The 17,956-nt window shown below is 49.3% G+C and overlaps 8 protein-coding genes across 8 annotated transcripts; 4 read left to right on the top strand and 4 right to left on the bottom strand.

Moving 5' to 3' along the window:
* Positions 1-174: 174 nt before the first annotated feature.
* Positions 175-2,346, bottom strand: K452DRAFT_287264 (uncharacterized protein). The gene is made up of 4 exons (XM_033540441.1): positions 2,302-2,346; positions 1,931-2,251; positions 1,635-1,876; positions 175-1,570 (listed from the first exon to the last, which is right to left on the bottom strand). The coding sequence occupies exons 1-4, from the start codon at positions 2,335-2,337 to the stop codon at positions 361-363; spliced, it is 1,809 nt and encodes a 602-aa protein (XP_033397776.1). The 5' UTR covers positions 2,338-2,346; the 3' UTR covers positions 175-360.
* Positions 2,347-2,511: 165 nt separating this feature from the next.
* On the top strand, positions 2,512-5,539 carry K452DRAFT_318377 (uncharacterized protein). The gene is made up of 3 exons (XM_033544150.1): positions 2,512-2,698; positions 2,761-2,788; positions 2,842-5,539. Exons 1-3 carry the CDS (start codon positions 2,522-2,524, stop codon positions 5,304-5,306), a joined length of 2,670 nt encoding a protein of 889 aa, XP_033397775.1. The 5' UTR covers positions 2,512-2,521; the 3' UTR covers positions 5,307-5,539.
* A 79-nt stretch (positions 5,540-5,618) lies between these two features.
* On the bottom strand, positions 5,619-6,961 carry K452DRAFT_270787 (uncharacterized protein; the record flags this gene model as incomplete). Its single annotated transcript, XM_033539005.1, has 1 exon — positions 5,619-6,961. The coding sequence occupies exon 1, from the start codon at positions 6,924-6,926 to the stop codon at positions 5,619-5,621; it is 1,308 nt and encodes a 435-aa protein (XP_033397774.1). The 5' UTR covers positions 6,927-6,961.
* A 243-nt stretch (positions 6,962-7,204) lies between these two features.
* Positions 7,205-8,420, bottom strand: K452DRAFT_249847 (uncharacterized protein). The gene is made up of 3 exons (XM_033538153.1): positions 8,047-8,420; positions 7,420-7,995; positions 7,205-7,364 (listed from the first exon to the last, which is right to left on the bottom strand). Exons 1-3 carry the CDS (start codon positions 8,293-8,295, stop codon positions 7,323-7,325), a joined length of 867 nt encoding a protein of 288 aa, XP_033397773.1. The 5' UTR covers positions 8,296-8,420; the 3' UTR covers positions 7,205-7,322.
* Positions 8,421-8,585: 165 nt separating this feature from the next.
* On the bottom strand, positions 8,586-8,909 carry K452DRAFT_287261 (uncharacterized protein). Its single transcript, XM_033540440.1, has one exon. It carries the CDS (start codon positions 8,891-8,893, stop codon positions 8,606-8,608), a length of 288 nt encoding a protein of 95 aa, XP_033397772.1. The 5' UTR covers positions 8,894-8,909; the 3' UTR covers positions 8,586-8,605.
* Positions 8,910-8,913: 4 nt separating this feature from the next.
* K452DRAFT_270779 (uncharacterized protein) lies at positions 8,914-10,544 on the top strand (the record flags this gene model as incomplete). The annotated part of the gene is made up of 3 exons (XM_033539004.1): positions 8,914-9,290; positions 9,403-9,843; positions 9,895-10,544. The coding sequence occupies 3 exons, from the start codon at positions 8,914-8,916 to the stop codon at positions 10,499-10,501; spliced, it is 1,425 nt and encodes a 474-aa protein (XP_033397771.1). The 3' UTR covers positions 10,502-10,544.
* A 51-nt stretch (positions 10,545-10,595) lies between these two features.
* Positions 10,596-14,110, top strand: K452DRAFT_25941 (uncharacterized protein). The gene is made up of 2 exons (XM_033538495.1): positions 10,596-11,627; positions 11,687-14,110. Exons 1-2 carry the CDS (start codon positions 10,841-10,843, stop codon positions 13,660-13,662), a joined length of 2,763 nt encoding a protein of 920 aa, XP_033397770.1. The 5' UTR covers positions 10,596-10,840; the 3' UTR covers positions 13,663-14,110.
* Positions 13,883-15,725, top strand: K452DRAFT_326597 (uncharacterized protein; the record flags this gene model as incomplete). The annotated part of the gene is made up of 2 exons (XM_033544857.1): positions 13,883-14,631; positions 14,702-15,725. 2 exons carry the CDS (start codon positions 13,883-13,885, stop codon positions 15,723-15,725), a joined length of 1,773 nt encoding a protein of 590 aa, XP_033397769.1.
* Between the last annotated feature and the right edge of the window lie 2,231 nt (positions 15,726-17,956).

Genomic DNA, 17,956 nt, shown 5'->3' with positions numbered 1-17,956 from the left:
GAAGTGGCCTGGTGGGCGATTGGCGATTGGGCGGAAGCCGGCGGCAGCTGCCGAGCGTTTGCTGACATAATCCGCGCTAGCCGGACCGTCTTCAAAAAGCTTCGCGACCTTTGATCCTCTTTTGCTCCTCGATCAAAAACCAACGGAGCCAGCCACGACCACCGCTTTGATTCTTCCACAGCGGGCAGTGTTGCCAGTCGCTTTTGCGATGTGGCTCTGGAGATAAACTGTCCTTCCCGGATAGGAAGCTTTCCTCTCGATGGGTCGTCTTAAGTGATGGCGATGGGAGGGAGGCGTCGATGATGGGAATACATGCATTTTTTATTTTGTTCTTTATAGTTCTTTCCGCCTTTGACTATGTCATCGCCGTCCCCAACCAAAATATCTTCGTCCCATGCCCGTAACCACCACCCACTCGAGCCCCCATGCCGCGAGACCTACGCTTGCCTCTAGGGCACAACACAAGCCCACTCGGCCAATGTACACGCCCATGCTCCTGTTTGCTGAGGGTGCTGGCCATGCGCCGTAAATCGCCTGCGCCCCTGCAGGCAATTGGTGCCCGCCGCTTCTCCCACTAAGCGACCGTAAATACCACTCTGCCAGCATGCGAAGGCCAATTGCCCTCAGAGGCAGAAGCATCCAGTCCGAAAATGTGAAATTGAGCCATGTCATCAACATCTCTGCAGGCTCCTCGGCAAGCTGCGTGATACGATGCACTTTAGTGCGCTCGCGCTCGCGGCGTCGATGATGCCGTTCATTGAGCGTTTCCTGAGGCCGACGCGCCTCAAGTGCGCTCCTGCTGGCACTCGGGTTTTCTTGCAACTCCTCCGGCAAAGCTATCTCAAGGCTTACGACCCCCGAGCCCTCGTCTCGAGATGCGATTCGTACGGTCGCGTCTCTTTCATTGTCCGGATTTCTAAAAGACTCTGTAGGTGAAATCGGTGGTGTGGGAAAGCCAGTGTGAGATTGTGTTGGTGGGGTTTGTGGGTTGAAAGGACTTGGGGGTAGTCCAACCGGCGTACCCGGTCGGTCATCCTCATCTGGGCCTTCGATATCAGTGGACCGCACAGGGTGGCCACGGTTGAAATGCCTATCTTCGAGTGACAGCTCGTCAGGTATTTCAGCAGATGTAACATCGCGTGGACTGTCACGCCGATTCCACTGCAGGCATCCAAAGAACCAATCAGCCCAAGGATAATTTTTGGGTGCTAACGGCAGGGCATCATTCTTTCTGTCCGCCGCGATTTCAGTCGTGTACACGTCTGGATTGTCAGGTGCCAAGATGTTCCTTTCCAAAGGTTCATACATAAGGCGCTGAATATGCGTTAAAGCCCGCCGCCAAACGAAGGCCATGATAGCTGGTGAAATGATTGTTGAGGAGACGCAGCTTATTGCAGCTGTCAGAGAAAAGTGTAAAGGTGTAGTTAATGTCATGAAGGGGGAACCTGCGGAAAAAGGGTTGAACATTTGTGCAGGCGGTAACAGCTGAGATGCCGACGTGAGAAACAACCTCTGGGAAGTTGCATGAAGGACAATTGGGGCGAATATTAGCTCTACCGCGATGGAAATACTATCGAACCTGATCAGCGTGGAACGGAAAGATGAAACCCTTCAAGCGTGTCGCTGTCACCTACATGTTGCGGATTCGTGGTCTCCATCGATGATAAAACATTCGGCGATCCCTTGACAGGTTTGACCTTAGAAGAGCTTCATCAAGTGTTGAAATAGCAAAATAAGCCCACATTTCTCCATCATTGGTGAGCATGGAGATCAGATGGGCGGGGAGGCCCGCGAAGAAGAACGCGGCCGGCCCTTCTGAGCGATACTGAGCGCAGAGGAGATCCGTAAAAGAGTGCTCTTGTGGGTAATCGTAGGTCTTGTACGACATCAGTACTAAAGGTCTGGTTGACTTGTTTCTAGACTTGCTCACCAAGATACGGTCTAGCAGGGCATACACCCACCACAGTCCAGCATACTTTGCCAAAGTGCTAACGACGGCCACAGAGGTACCACTCAACTCCTCTGCCTCGACCAGTTTAACAACCAGCGGATCTTTTGGCGGAGACGGAGTTGCCGCCGCAAGGCTTACGCGCTTGCGCTCGACCACGCCAACCGCTGCCAGGACGTCGTTTTGAGCATCGCGCAGAACGCGGCCCAAGGCGCGCGCTTGCGGGTTGACTGGATGCCCGCGACTATCATACTGATGAGTACCAGCCGGGAAGCGTTCTGGGAGCTCATATGCAGAACGACCCTGGTGGCTACCATCAGCACAGGCGAGGGAATAGGGATCATCAGACTCACCAGCGCTAGTCTGGTCAAAAAGGCATCTCTCCCCATCGCTGAGAGTTAGTAGGGAGGTACTTACCTACCTAGGGCGCGAGAGGTGCCGTCAACATAACCTAACTTAGTCATGAGGAAACGATTGCCGAGGCGCACCGACTCGCTTGCCGGCCGATAAGGAAAAAGTCTCGAGCCACTATCGGCCTCAGCCTTCTCTCATTCACCATTCACACTCTCCAGAATGGCGCAAAAAGCTGGACTCAAGACGACTTTCGAGCCTTTGCGCGTTATCCAGCCTATATACACCGGAGGCAGCGTCGCTCTCAGCAGGAACGGCCGCATCCTAGCGACATGCCTAGCCGAAGATGTGCTTCTGACCGACCTTGCGACAGGCGCTGAGCTTGGCCGCATTGAAGGAGTAAGTCGGCGCGTACATGCGCGGTCTTCGTCGTGTGTGTCTGACATTGACGCGCAGAACAGGATGGAGAAGTAATCACCACACTCTGCCGTACGTTCTTCTCTCATGCGTCGCAACCACCACAACCTACTAATGCTGTGCAGTGACACCTTCGGGCTCGCACCTGATCACATGCTCCCGCTCATTGTCTATGCGCATCTTTTCTCTGAAGCCTTCAGCTTCCGAAGACGCAGTCATCGACGCGGACCTTACGAGAACCTTGAAGCCGCATACGTCGCCTGTCGTAGTATCCGTTACCGACCGTACCGGGACTTTGTTAGCAACTGGAGGTGCAGATGGTGTCGTCAAAGTATGGGATATTCGCGGTGGCTATACCACCCACACTTTCCATGGTCACAGCGGCGTCATTGCGTCACTGCGGTTCTTCGAGGCGCAGGTCTCGAGTCGTGATGAGGGAAAGAATGGAAAGAACCGCAGGAAAAAGACAAACTCCAGACCAGAAGAGAAGCCTGATGACGAGGGCGATACTTCCTTAAGCTATCGGCTGGCTTCCGGAGGAGAAGACGGCAAGATTCGGATATGGGATCTTCACAAGCGGAAAAGCATTGCTGTGTTGGATTCGCATGTTTCCGTCGTGCGGAGCATCGACTTCTCGGTACAAGAGAACGCCTTGGTCTCGGGGAGCAGAGACAAGACGGTCATGGTTTGGGATGCGCAAACATGGAAAGTACGGAGCACGATTCCGGTGCTAGAAGGAGTTGAGAGCGTTGGCTTTACTGACAATAGCTCTTTGATATTTACCGGCGGAGAAAACGGAAAAGTTCGATTATGGGCGATCTCTGGAGGAAGAGAGGTGACGAGAGAGCAAGTGGCAGGAACGGAGACCGAGGGCATCATTGCCATTATTCGGCACGAAGGCTTACCCTACCTTCTGTCGGTCCACGCCGATCAAACTCTTGTTTTGCACTCGACAGGCCAGTTGGCAGATTATGATGATGCGCAGACAATGTCTCCATTGCCGATTTTACGACGCATATCCGGTACTCACGACGAGGTCATTGACTTGGCATATGTCGGATCGGATCGATCTTTCCTCGCACTGGCTACAAACCTTGAAGACGTCCGCATCGTTTCCTTGGCACCTCGCGAGGACGTCGCTGACGAACAAATTGGGGGCAACTATTTCGGTGCTGATGTAGCTCTTCTAAAGGGCCACGAGGACATCATCATTTGTCTGGATACGGACTGGTCCGGACATTGGCTTGCAACCGGCGCAAAGGACAACACCGCTCGTCTTTGGAGATTGGATCCTGAGCAGAATTCTTACGTCTGCTTCGCCACATACACTGGTCACGCTGAATCGCTTGGAGCCATCGCCTTACCTAAAACTCCGCCGCCAGCTGGCTCAGCCGCACACTCTCATCCTTTGGACCATCCTCCTTCTTTTGTTGTTACCGGCTCGCAAGATAAAACTATCAAGCGGTGGGACAATGCACACACACTCAAAGATCCCACAAGACCATCAAAAGCCACGTGGACCCGGAAAGCTCACGATAAAGACATCAACGCCATCGACACAAATTATAATGCCACACTCTTCGCCACAGCCTCCCAAGACAGGACCGTGAAAATCTGGTCCACTGAAGAAGGAGAGACACAAGGTGTGTTACGAGGTCATCGTCGTGGCGTATGGAGTGTCAAATTCGCGCCCAAAGAGACGCCGCAAATCGACGGAAGCGGAAATCGTGGTTTAATCGCCACAGGCTCCGGCGACAAGACGGTCAAGGTTTGGAGCTTGACCGATTACAGCTGCCTTTTGACCTTTGAGGGTCACACCAACAGTGTGCTCAAATTGGTTTGGTTGAATCCGCTGCCTGCGAGCGAAGCTCGGGATAAAAGAGGAGCCCAAGTTGCTTCCGCCGGTGGTGATGGTCTGGTCAAAGTGTGGGACCTCAGTTCCGGTGAAGTGGCGTGCACGTTGGACAATCACACTGACCGTGTTTGGGCACTCACTGCAAACCCACTTTCCAACAGCCTTGTTTCAGGTGGTGGTGACAGCGTCATCACGTTCTGGGAGGACACAACGAGTGCTACTATGGAGGCTGCTGTGACGCGAGAATCGGAGCGTGTAGAGCAGGACCAAAGGCTACAAAACTTTGTGCATGCTGGGAACTTCCGCGAGGCAATCACTCTCGCACTGCAACTTAACCAGCCAGCGAGACTCCTTAGCCTTTTCAAAGGTGTCGTCGAGGCTGAGGAGCAGGATGAAGGGAGTTTATCCGGCAAAAGCGCTGTCGACGAGGTCTTGTGCAGTCTTGCCGATGAGCAGCTCTTGACCCTGCTGTTAAGATTGAGAGACTGGAACACGAATGCCAGAACGGCTGCTGTTGCTCAGAGAATCCTGTGGGCAGTGATGCGCTCATATCCGGCTACGCACCTCTCAAACCTGAAAGCCACCGGAGGTCTCCAGGCCAGAAGCACTGTGAAGCAGATTATGGATGCTCTTGGAGCTTACACAGAGCGACACTACAGACGACTAGACGAGCTTGTTGACGAAAGTTACTTGTTAGATTTTACGCTAAGGGAGATGGATGAGGTCGTCGGCTAATCTCCTCTGTATTTGGTTAGATGTGGTTCATAGTTTTCTTTCGCACGAGTCTAGGAACTCATTGAGGGCTTATTGAGGGCTCATTTGTGTCAGGAACGGCAACTGTAGTAGCGTAGTCCACCTCTCACGTATTTTCGTGGTGGCCCACGAGCAAGATTGATAGTCTCGGAGGAAGCACGCAATGTGATGGTGTTTCATTTTGGTAATACAAACTATCCAAATATCAGTGAGTGGTTTCTGCTGAAAGCAGATTTTCTCAAAGATTATAAAACAGTTCATCTCTGTAGTAAAGTCTTCCCCTTTTATCCGTGGCTAGGCAGAGGAAAACATTTTGGTGGTGCTGACGTTCATCCGGCTCCATTTTTGCCCAATGCTGATGCTGGCCACAAATTGTGTCGGCCAAAATACATGGTACAGGCACCACCAAGGAAGCGGGTCCCAAAACTCATAGGTGCCGTCCCTCCAGTAGACAAGGTGCTCGAAGAACGTCTTCCAGGATCTCAGGGTGACATCTAATGGTAACCTTCCAGAAATGGTTTTTACTGCAGGCAGTAATACAAGCTCAACGAGATCGTGTCCAACCCAATAATAATTTTCTGACTGGTGGGGCGCGATGATGGAGCAAGACTTTTCCTGTCTGCCTGTGGCGATACAATGCTCGTCAGAACTCAGCAGTGACAAGTATTGATCCGCCAAATCTTTCGGTCTGTTGAAAAGGACAACAGCCGTGTGTGCGCGGGGGTTGCATTCGATGGGATAAAGTAGTATGTCCTTAGCGTTTCCATTTTTGATGTCTTCTTCTTTTACAAGAAAATCAAAGCTCAAGTGCCCAGTGAATTCCGGGCCACCAGCGTCTGCATGTCGTTGTGTGAAACTGAGCATAGCCAAGCTGAGTGGTGAATCGGCTGGCAGAGCACTGTAGTGCATCAAAAGTTCTGCGGAGGGGCAGGCCACAAAGGCCTTGACCTGTCCCCTAATAACAAGAGCATGCGTACAGTATTCCTCGCCCTTGACATACTCCTGGAGAATCCATGGATCCTTGTCAGAGATATCAAGCCTTGCAATATGTGCTTTGGTCTCGTTTTCCGCCGGACACGGGAGCAATGTCATATCTCCCCTGCTTTTGTCGTCCATTCCAATGCTCTTTGCAATAAAACGTCTTCTGTTTTTGCCTTTTTCTGCCGCAAGTCCGATACTCTTCTTCAGAGCAGTCAGCATGCTATCCCTGCTACGCACTGTGTGTGTCTCAGGCACCTCCAGCCCGATGCTGCGAGTGTGTTGAATGAATGTGTCCTTCTCGTGTAATCGCCGCGTGTCTTCAATTCCAAACTGCACAGCTTTGCATATAGTTTGCGATTCCACGGCTTCTTTCGCAAAGCCATCTTCGACCGCTGAGGCAACGCCGGAGCAACTGACCCACAGATCTACGCCCTCGCGTCGAATAGTCTCCAGCAAGGAGGATATATAAGGACCTGAGTCGCTTTGAGTGGGCTTCTGCAAGGTGTAGAAAGCTGACAAGGCGGCGGAAAAGCGACCGCAAGCGAGGGGGGAAAAATCCGCTCCAATGACACGATGGCCTGCCAGATGGAATGTCCGGGCAAGAGTTAGACCTTTGCTCATGCCGACACCCGTAACCAAGATGGTCTTTGCCCCCGCATTACGCGACACAGCCGGAGACAAATGAGGAAGGGCGCGAGTAAGAAGGTAGACCAGGCCCAGCAGCATGGTGTCAAAAGGTAGGAATAGGATGCTCAGCAAGAGGAGAAGGGCATTTTTGGGCACATGACCGGCGAGAAAGCCTTCCATGGTTGAAAAAGAGTGAAAAGGCAAGAATGGATGAGAGGGAAGAGAAGAGGCTAGGTAGGGCAAGAAGTATTTAGAGTGCACAGCCGAGCTTTGGGGTACGTCATGGACCTCCTGCTTAGCTACCTAGGTTGGGGCCGGGCAAGCAAGTCAAATTTTACGTTTACACGTAGCTGTTGTCTATCAAGTATTCTGTCCTTCGATCCATGCCATCTATTGCTCCACTCCCACACACCTGGTGATTTCAACGCCGTCCTAGATGCCATTGTCAGTTCCTAAATTCCAGCAGCTCACTCACTGCCAAACTTACCGGCACCCCGGTGGGCTCGAAACTGTTCACGAGCTCGCTCTCATATATCAGGTTCGGGTTTCCTTTGATCGTTGTATCCAACTTGACTTCTCCCTCGCGCTTCACGTACTGCTTCGACGTCCTGTCCGCAAAGCGGCCGTCGACGCCGCTTTCACCCGCGGCGCCTTCCTGCTCTACAGCTCTTCTTTTCTCCTCTACGCTCGCTCGGACATACTCAAGGTAGGGCGGGTTTCCTGGCTTGATGACATTGTCCGCGGCCAGGACCGACCCTGGAGTCACAAGCTTGAGATGCTCGCACAGCTTCAAGTCGGCAGTGTACGCCGGCTTATAGTGGTCCAAGAACATCAAGTCTATGTGCTGCAAAGCTCCCGATTTCTGAAGTCTCTTGATTGATGCATCGCTAGAGCCAACAACAACCTTGACAACATCGCTGAGGCCTGCAAGGTCCACCAAGGAACTGATCACGGCAGCAAACTCAGGATTCCGTTCGAGGCTGAAGTAGCGGCTGCCACCGGCCCTGCGCACGGCGTCACCGAACAGAATGCAGGAATAGCCAATGTATCCTCCCAGCTCGACCTTGGTGCCACGTCAGTGCCAAGCGGGGATGGGAGAGCACAGCATGCATACCATGACCTGGGGCTTGACTTGGGCGATGAGATCTGTCACGATCCTACCCTTGTCCTCGCCGACGTTCATCAGATACTTCTTGGTGCGGGCAAAGTCGTCAATGGCACGCAGGACACGGGCGGGGTGGCCGCGGATGTCATCGACGTCGGGCTGGCCGTAGACGAAGTGCAGGAGTTCGATTTCGCGGCCATCGTCGAAGAAGGTCTCCTCTTGCTCGGCGTAAGCCTTGGAGGTATCAAAGTGCGGCATGGTGTGGGTGTGTGTAGCAGAGAGGAAAGGTTGTGTACGGGTATACACAGCGCGCCAAGCCGTTGAAGCGTGCGGGGGAGGGGCACAGGACGCACAGACAGGTACAGCTGCTGCATGAGGTAATGCGCGTCGATCTCCAGGCGCCCAGCATCGAAAGCATCACCATCGCGCGCCCGCCCCACCCGCGTCGCCAATCTACCCGAGATGGCGTGAGACTAGCATCTTGGGTTATGTCGCTGCGTTGACGACATGCGCGTCCATCCTTTTCCTCGACATCATGACTGCCACCCCAACGCTCCTTTGGACCGTGCTAGCTCCTCTTTCGACCATGGCATGCCGAAGCACTGATGCATCCCGCATGCGCCGTCGCTTGCAAATATGCCTCAGCGCTTCCATGGCTTGCTGGCGTGGATTTCGTTGATGCGTTGGGCCTTGTCATCTCTTCATGCGGCTCGACTGTGTAGCGTGTTACTGTGTCGGACAGGTTTAAAAGGCTAGCCTGTCTGCTGGACGGGACCGATATCCTCCCCAACGTTCCGTACCATTCCTCGGTCCTCTGTTTCTTGCTTCTCTTTTCAATTTTGTTGTTGTTCAACATACTCCACACTCCGATCCAACATGTCTGACATGAGCGCAAAAGTCGCCGAGACCAAGGCGGGCTTCCACGTCGAGGGTTACGAGAAGATAGAATATGACTTCACCTTCCTCGACGGGATTTTCGACAAGCCCAACAGCCAGCTCGCCGATTGCTACACTCGCTGGAAGCGATGCCTTGCTGTCATGGACTTGAACATCTTCAACGTCTACGGGAAGCAGATGCAGGAGTACTTTGACCACCACAATATCGAGTTGAAGATTCACAAGACCATGATCGGGGAGAAGGCCAAATCTATGGATACTCTTCTGAGTATCGTCGACTCAATGACAGAGTTTGGCATTTTCAGAAAGGAGCCTGTACTCGTCGTTGGTGGTGGGCTGGTTACAGACGTTGCCGGGTAAAGACAACTTCCACCGGTCCATCGCCAAGATATATTCAAGGCACTCTGGCCCGATACCATCAAATGTCTCGAGTCCCTGGGGAACATCAGGCTAACCATCCAAACGCAGATTCGCCTGTGCCGCATACCGCAGAAATACGAACTACATCCGTATTCCGACAACTGTAATCGGCCTGATCGACGCTTCTGTCTCTATCAAGGTGGCGGTCAACTATGGTAACTACAAGAACCGACTGGGGGCTTACCACGCACCTATCCACACCTTCCTCGATTTTGGGTTCCTTCGCACTCTTCCCGAGGCTCAGATCAGGAATGGTTTCGCTGAACTGATCAAAATCTCGACCTGCGCTCATCTTGAGACGTTCAACCTCCTGGACAAGTATTGTGAAGAGCTTATCGGAACTGGTTTTGGTCGCGCGGATGGCGCATCCGCGGAAGTTAGGTCGGCAGCGGACAAGATCAACCGTGCAGGCATCTATGAGATGCTGAAGCTGGAGACGCCGAATCTGCATGAGATCGGCCTGGACAGGGTGATTGCATATGGCCATACGTAAGTTGTTCAGTCATCTTTTTGGGTCTCGAAATTATTGACGCGTGAAAGGTGGTCACCTCTCCATGAGCTTGTCCCCGACGTGCCTTTGCGTCACGGCCATGCCATTTCGATTGACATGGCATACTCAGCCACACTTGCAAACATGCGGGGACAGCTGAGCGACGAGGAGCACCGTCTTATCCTAAACCTATTCTCTCGTGCCGGCCTTTCCATGGACCATGCACAGTTTGACGAGGACATCCTAGACAAGGGCACCAAAGCCATTCTCAAGACTAGAGACGGGTTGCTACGTGCAGCCGTTCCCAGTCCTTTGGGCAGCTGCGTCTTTTTGAACGACGTGTCGTCTGAGGAGATGGTTAAGGCATTGCATCTGCACAAGCAGCTAATGAAGGAATACCCCCGTGAGGGGGCTGGAATCGAGGCGTTTGTGGACTCGAGCGACACAGGATACACTGTCAATGGCGAATCGGTGGAGGCCAAGGCCAATGGCCCGTCGATGCTCAAGAAAGCCGTCATGAGCGACGACGCGGCCGACGGTGTGCCCAACGGCGGTCCCGTGCAGTCGTCGATAAAATTTGCGTCGGGGCCGGAGGGAGTGGACGGACCCAACGGTTACGTCGAAGGGGCCAACGGCTACAGCAACGGCGTGCATTAGGTGTTTAAGGGTGGGAAAAAGCAGCATAAAAAGTAGATGAGCAATTGGAGAATGTCACATCAATCACATCAAATCAAATCAGCCTCACGTGAAAGGGCCCTGGCCGGGGGGAGGGATCAATTGTGGGCAAGTTGCCCTGCGGCTAAGCCCCTGAGCTCAGGCCGCTCCCGCTCGTTATGATTGTCGCCCGTCAACACTGCTAGCACTCGTTCCTTCACCCGCCAACCATCGCCGTGCGCTCCATTCGGGCCAGCGCGGCAGCAGTGCACTTTCCCTGAGACCCCATGGCAACGTCGCTTGGGCCCGTGGAACTGAGCCTTGCCATCACCAACCACCACCATGGCCGCCATTCCGAGACCTTCACTGAACCCCCCCGACGCGCCTCTACCCGCCCTCCCTGTGCCCAAGACGCGCAGTCCCGCCAGCCCCGAACGACGCATGTCCGCCCAGCCCTCGTCACCCTCGACGCTCCCAACGCGCCCGCAGCCCAAAGCGCAATCCAACTCTACCTCGAACCTGCCCACAACCTCTCAGATCCGGGGCCCGTTGGCGGCCGCCACGCCCGCAAAAGGCTTGCGCAAGACGATCAGCATTGGTTCCTTTCCTCAGCCTCCCAAAGGCGTGAATCGCATAAGCCATCCACCAAGTCCTCTGTCGGCCGGCACCACTTCAGATGGCACCACCACGGATAGGCGGAGCTCGCTCGGCTCCACGGGTGTCCCCTCGAGGAAGCCGGGTAGCGCCAGGGCTCGAGGACAGTCTTCCACGAAGTCTCCGTTGGGCTCGCCAAGCTTGCTGGTCGAAGCTGTCGATAGAAGGCTGGCCCTGAATGGCTCTTTTGCCAACTCATCGCCCCCCGAAAGCCCAGGTTATCCGTCGCAAGAATCGTATGACACCGAGCTCGATGATAGCGGCGAAGCCGAAAAAATGTCTTCAGAGCAGGAAAGCCCAGGCACCGGGGGGCGGTCGTCTACCCATAAAGACGGAAAAGGAAACGTTGTAGTGAGTGTTCGAGTAAGGCCTGATGCGGGAGGGTCAGAAGCGCCACGCGAGTCAGAGTGGATGGTGGATGGACGGCGGGGCTTGATAGCGTACAGAGGGCGAGAAGGCGGCGACTATTTCAGCGGTAGGGATGGCATCGTCCCCTCTGAGCATGTTCGGTGCACTGATATCTTGATGGGACAGACAATGTGTTTACTGCGCAGGACAACAACGCACGCGTCTACGATGCGGCAGCCAAGCGGCTGGTTCGGCGGGTGATGGAAGGCTATCACGGGACAGTCTTCGCATACGGTATGACCGGCACAGGAAAAACCTTCTCCATGCAAGGCACGACTACGTCTCCGGGTGTAATCCCCCTCGCCATCACCGACATCTTCTCTTTCATCCGGGAAACTCCCCACCGAGAGTTCTTGCTGCGTGTGAGCTACCTAGAGATCTACAACGAAAAGATTCATGACCTTCTGGCAAACCCCACCGGAACAGGTCCGCTGGCCGGACCGCAGGAAGAAATCAAGCTCAGGGAAGACAGCAAAAGAGGTGTTTACGCAACGCCATTGAAAGAAGAAATAGTCCAAAGCCCTACGCAGCTTCTGCGGGTCATTGCCAGAGGTGACCAGTGCCGGAGGGTGGCCGGTACGCAGTTCAACGCCCGGAGCTCACGGAGTCATGCGGTTGTTCAGATTGTCGTCGAAAGCCGCGAGCGCGTCCCCGGAGGAGGAACTCTCCAGGATAGCAAGCGTTCGGCCATAGCACCTGGTGGAGTGCGCGTCTCGACACTGAGCCTGATCGATTTGGCGGGCTCAGAAAGAGCTGCAGATGACAAAGAGAGGCGAGCCGAAGGCGCGCACATCAACAAGAGTCTTCTTACGCTCGGCACGGTCATCGCTCGACTTTCGGAGCACAAGGACAAGGATGCAGAAAGAGACAAACATCTGCCCTACAGAGACAGCAAACTTACTCGTTTGCTGCAACCCGCTTTGTCGGGAAATTCCCTCGTCAGCATCCTATGCACTGTCCAAATTGGTTTTTCAGGAAGCGTTGCGAGCACCAACACGCACATCAACGAAACGCTCAGTACCTTGAAATTCGCTTCACGTGCCAAAAATAGCATTGTCAGTCATGCGAAGAAAGCAGAAGAGGCACATGCCGCCGACCCGAACAGCCGCGCGCTCTTGGACCGGTATCGCATGGAGATTGCAGAACTACGCAAACAGCTTGAAAACAAAACGAAAGAGGAGACCGTAGCCAGAGTGATGGAAGAAGAAAGAGCTCGTGAGGTCGAAGCAGAAGTGCGGCACGAAGAGCAGATGCTAGAAATGCAGCTTGCGCGAACGGCTCTGAAAGAGCGCATCGAACACCTCAACCGTCTAATCCTGAGCTCAAGGTCCATAGGGGTAAACTCCCGCCGGTCCTTCACGTCTTTGGGCGCTCGGTACCGCAACTCGATCATGAGCAACAGCGAGCCTCACACGGTCTCTGTGCGCAACTCGATGGCAAGTCAGATGGCGCTTGAGGTGCCAAACCTCAACCGAACCTCTTCCGGAGGCTCGGCAATGTCATTCCCGCCATCTCTAGGGCAGGAAGCGGGCGAGAACGGGTCGGAAGAAGAGGAGTCGCTGGGCGACAACGGCGATGGCACGGCCAGCCCCGCAGCTCACATCCAAGCCTTGCAGGTAGACCTCGCGGACAAGAACCGCTACATATCTACGCTTGAGAAGCGCTTGCTGCAGGCGCGGCGGACGAGCCAATCGCGCATGTCGATGGCTCTGTCGCACTCGGGCCGGCTGACGGCCCTGGGCATAGAAGAGGGCAGGATCGAGTCACTGCTGAAGGAGAAGGACGAGGAGATAGCAGAGTTGCGGGCGCAGCTCGAGGACAAGGACCGCATGGTAGCGGCGCTGCGGTCGGCGGCGCGCAAGCGCGATGTGGCCGACCTGACCGTCGACACGTCGGTGGCGGCGCTGGAGAACCGCCGGGCGGCGGTGCGACGCAGTGGCAGCACCGCCAGCTCGAGCTACTTCTACAACAGCGGCAAGAGCTGGGCAACGAGCCCCGGTGGCCTGCTGTCGCCGCGATCGGAGAAGGACTCGCGCGAGGTCGAGGACATTACGAAGATGCTGGACGACATGCTCAGTTTCAGACCGGCGCACGACAGCTGATTTGCTTTTTATTTTTTATTTTCCTCTTGGTTATGTTCGTTTTTGTAGCACCCTTGATACCCTAGAGTACATACGCACGTACCGAGTAATGCGTCTCAAGTTCGTCTCACGCTGCGCCTACGCGAAGCATCCCGTCATCTCCATTCCACTACAGCTGCACCAAAGTCTCCCCAATGGCGCTCTTCTCTCTCCACTGCCCTCGCCCTCGCTCTCGCCCACCATGCACGCCCGCCGTGCCAACCACCTCTCCATCGTCTCGCCCTCGACCTCCGCCCGCCCGCCCGCCGCTCTCTTGACCCCGCGCACCCCTCACTCGGCCCTCTTCTCACGCTCTCCACCGCCCTCGCCGGGCTTACCTCCCCCACCGCGCCATGCCAAGGCTTCGTCTTCCGCCCACGCGCGCATCGTCAAGAAGCTCCTGGCCGTCTTTTGCAGTCTTACCGTGCTAGCTTGGTTCGGCATCAGGCACTGGTGCACCAGCCGGCCTCATGCCTACCAGGGCGAGTACGAAATGGTCGGCGACAGCCTGCTTCCGGAAGAACCGTCGGTGGTTGCCGTGACAGACCCGCGCGGCAAGATGCTATGGACCCTTTCCTTGCCGGCACATCTGGAGTTCCCGTTGCGGCCAATTCAATACCAAGAGCTGTGCCGCCAAGTCTCCGAGGTGTCTCTCGCTGATCAGCGGGGCTACTATTACACTGATCCGAATTTCGTCGACGTTCAAGAAGCGATGGAGCAAGGTCTGTTGCCTCAGTCGCAGGAACACGTCAAAATGGTGTCAGCAGTCGGTTGGGATGAGCATGCCATGGGTGTGATGGGCAGTGAAGAGGTGAAGCTCTGCGAGACTAGTTTAACCTTTGTGATGGAGACGTCAGAAGCGGGTATGGGCAAGACCCTAATGTCTCTGTGGATGGCATATGGGCTGGCGCAAAAGGAGGGGAGGGCCTTTTTCGTGGATGATACCCGATGGTGCGCTGACCTACTGGTTTACGCTGCTGTCTACTCCCGCTATAAGCTAACACTGCCTTCTCGCACACAGGCCGTACGGCAATTATACGAGCTACTTCGCGCCGCCACCAGCACCTTCTTGCTTGCCACCACTGACCAACCAGGTCGTGCCATGCCCGCATAATGCAAGACACCTTCTTGTTTCCGCCGCCACAACGTCTTGGACTTTTGGATCCTCTTTTAATGAGGAGTACCAAGACACCAAGAAAAGTGCCGTTCAACGCCAGCATCGCATTTTTGGGCTCTTGCGCCAAGGATACGAGGCCCTGTTCAACCTTCGGCATGACGATGCGGGCTATGTCCTGGAACGGGCACAGAATCTCTACTCGCCAGTCCAGGAAGGAGGCAACATGAGCATCGGTCTTCACGTTCGTCGCGGAGACCGTCACCCGTTCGAATTGGAATACTCCAAGGATTACATCCCATTAGACCGCTATTTATTCGCTGCCCGTGATGTCCTTGTTACACACCATGGACAGTCGCTGTCTCTAAACGCCTCTTCCACCCGAGAATCCAAGGCTGCAGCAGCGAGCGGCTCTGCCTCCAATGTCTTACAAGCGGTATCGAGCACTGGTGCATCTTTGCCGAGCGTATCCTCCAAGATCATTTTGGCGTCTGATGACCCGGACGTATACAGCGCAGTTGAAGTTGGCGATGCGATTCGCGCTCAAGATCGTATTGTCCTTGCCAGCAAAACCACACTTGAGGCAACTGGCGCCAAAAACAAAAACAGATACATCGATGAAATATCCGGTTGGGAGGGTGGCTTTTTCCGCGATGTTTTCTGGAGCTTGGGTAAACCTTCAAAGGTTGCCTTGGATGTAGAGAAGAACCTGGAGGCTTCGCAGGAAGCCATGCGTATGCGTGAGCTGGTCGGACGATCATATTTACTAGATCTGGCCGTTCTAGCAAAGGCTGATACGGTATTATGCACTGTAAGCGCGACTGGTTGTCGGCTGCTGGCTGTTATGATGGGGTGGGAGAAAAGCGTCGAGCAGGTAGCTTGGAGAAATATTGATGGGCCATTTTATTGGAGCGGCATAGAGTATAATTAATATTTAGTAAATCAACAAACTTATAAGATACGGCAACTTATTAGTATATATTACACTTCAGCTATTTACTGAGATACACATAATTTTTTGGATATTTTCTAAGATACACATACTATTTCTGAGATAAATATATCTGAAAAGTCTCTCTAAGATAGAAATAATTAGGAAAAATATTTCTATAAATTTCTATTTAATATAGTATATTATAAAAATATATATCTTAGAAATAAAATCCGAAAATATATATATCAGTTAGAAATTATTTCTTTTAAAAAATATATTCTTAAGAAAAAGAAGAATATTATTTAAGAAAAATAATCTCTAAGATATATATATATTAGTTTTATATCTAAGATAAATATTTTTATAATATATTATAATTTATAAAAAAAGAAAAATTTAAAAAAAATATATATCTTATTTTTAGAGGGACTTTTTAGAATTATTTATATTAGAAATAGTATATATATCTTAGTAAATAGCTAATTATACTTCTTAATAATATTTCTAAAATAGTATATTTATTACAATTTTTTTTTAAGAAATTATATTAGATAATCTAGATTAGATTACTCTAATCTATAAATAAGAAGTAGGATAGAGTAGTAAATTAAATTACTTATATTTATAATAGTATTTATTCTCTATTAAATAATAATACATATATTTAATTACTTTAATTATAGTAAAAATAATTAGATAACTTAGATATATTAAATCTTTAACCTTCTAAAGTCTTAGATTTTTAGATTTATAAATTCTAAAATTCTTATATTTTTAAATTTATATAAAATAAATCTATAATATTATCTATATATATATAATTTTAAAAAATAATTTCTAATATTCTATTTATTTCTAAAGTATACTATTCAAAAGACTATTCTAGTAAAATATTATATTAATTTAGAGAATATATATATTAATATATAAAAAAGAAGCTAATAATATTTTAGAAAAATAATTTAAAAATATTAAAAAATAATAATATATATATATATATATTTAACTTTTTTTAAATACTATACTACTTTTTTTTAAGAAAAAATATAATAGCTTCTTAATAATTCTAAAGCTTAAGTTTATAGATATTTACTAAGATAAATAATTTTTTTTATATATTTTTTAAGATATATATACTAAGAAGTCTAGTTAGATATAATTTTTTTTAAAAAAAAAGTAAAATATATTCTTTAAAAAAAAGAATATACTCTTTAAAAAAGAGTAAATATAATCTTTAAAATAAATTAAAATATATTTTTTATAATAAATTACTATGCATATTATAAAAAATACTAAAATATATTTATATATATTTATCTAGTAGAAGTAATATATATATCTTAGAAAATACTTAAAAAGATATATATATTTTAGTAAATAGCTATTTTTTATTATAGTTAAATTTTTAAAATAGATTTTATAAGCTTTTTTTTTAAAATATTTATTTTATTAAAATAAATATCTTTTACTTTTATACTATTATATATATATATACTAATAAATTATTAAAATTTTAAATATAATTATTAAAAAAAACCATATTATAGTTTTAAAATTATTTAGTATATTTATTAACTAATATAAGAATATTCTAATATAAGTAAAAAGTACTAGAGTATAACGAAAACTATATTACTTCTACTACTAAATAATAGTATATATTCTAGCTTAATTTAAATAGGTAACTTTTATATCTATTAGGATAATAAAAATTTAGTATTAAAATAGTAAGTTAGTTAATAAACTATAATCATAGTAGATTTATTTTTATATTTTTTTTAAATTTTATATATTTTAACTCTTTAGATTTTTAAATTAGCTACTTACTAAAATATATTATTTCTTAAAAAGTTTTTTCTAGTGAGATATTTATAAAATTTACTAATTAGATATATATTATACTTAAAATAAAAATATATAGAGCTACTTATAAGTATATATATAAAGTATTAAATTATAAAAATATATATTTTAGAAAATATATCTAAAGAATACTTTTATTTAAAGATTAATAATTAAGATTTTAAATTTTATAAAACTTTATAGTTATCTCTTTTTTTTTTCTAAAAAAAGATTTTTATTTCTTTATAAAATATATTTAAACTATATTAGATTTATATTTTGTTTTTTTTAAAAAAAAATAGTAAATAACTTTCTTTTCTAATATATACTAGCTTAAAATACTCTAGTATATAATTTTTATAATATATATCTTAGAAATATATTTT

This window comes from Aplosporella prunicola, assembly GCF_010093885.1.
Source record: "Aplosporella prunicola CBS 121167 unplaced genomic scaffold K452scaffold_12, whole genome shotgun sequence".
NCBI classification, from domain to species: Eukaryota; Fungi; Ascomycota; class Dothideomycetes; order Botryosphaeriales; family Aplosporellaceae; genus Aplosporella; species Aplosporella prunicola.
Note: the sequence above shows the minus strand (reverse complement) of the source record. Positions and strands in the feature narration are given on the sequence as shown.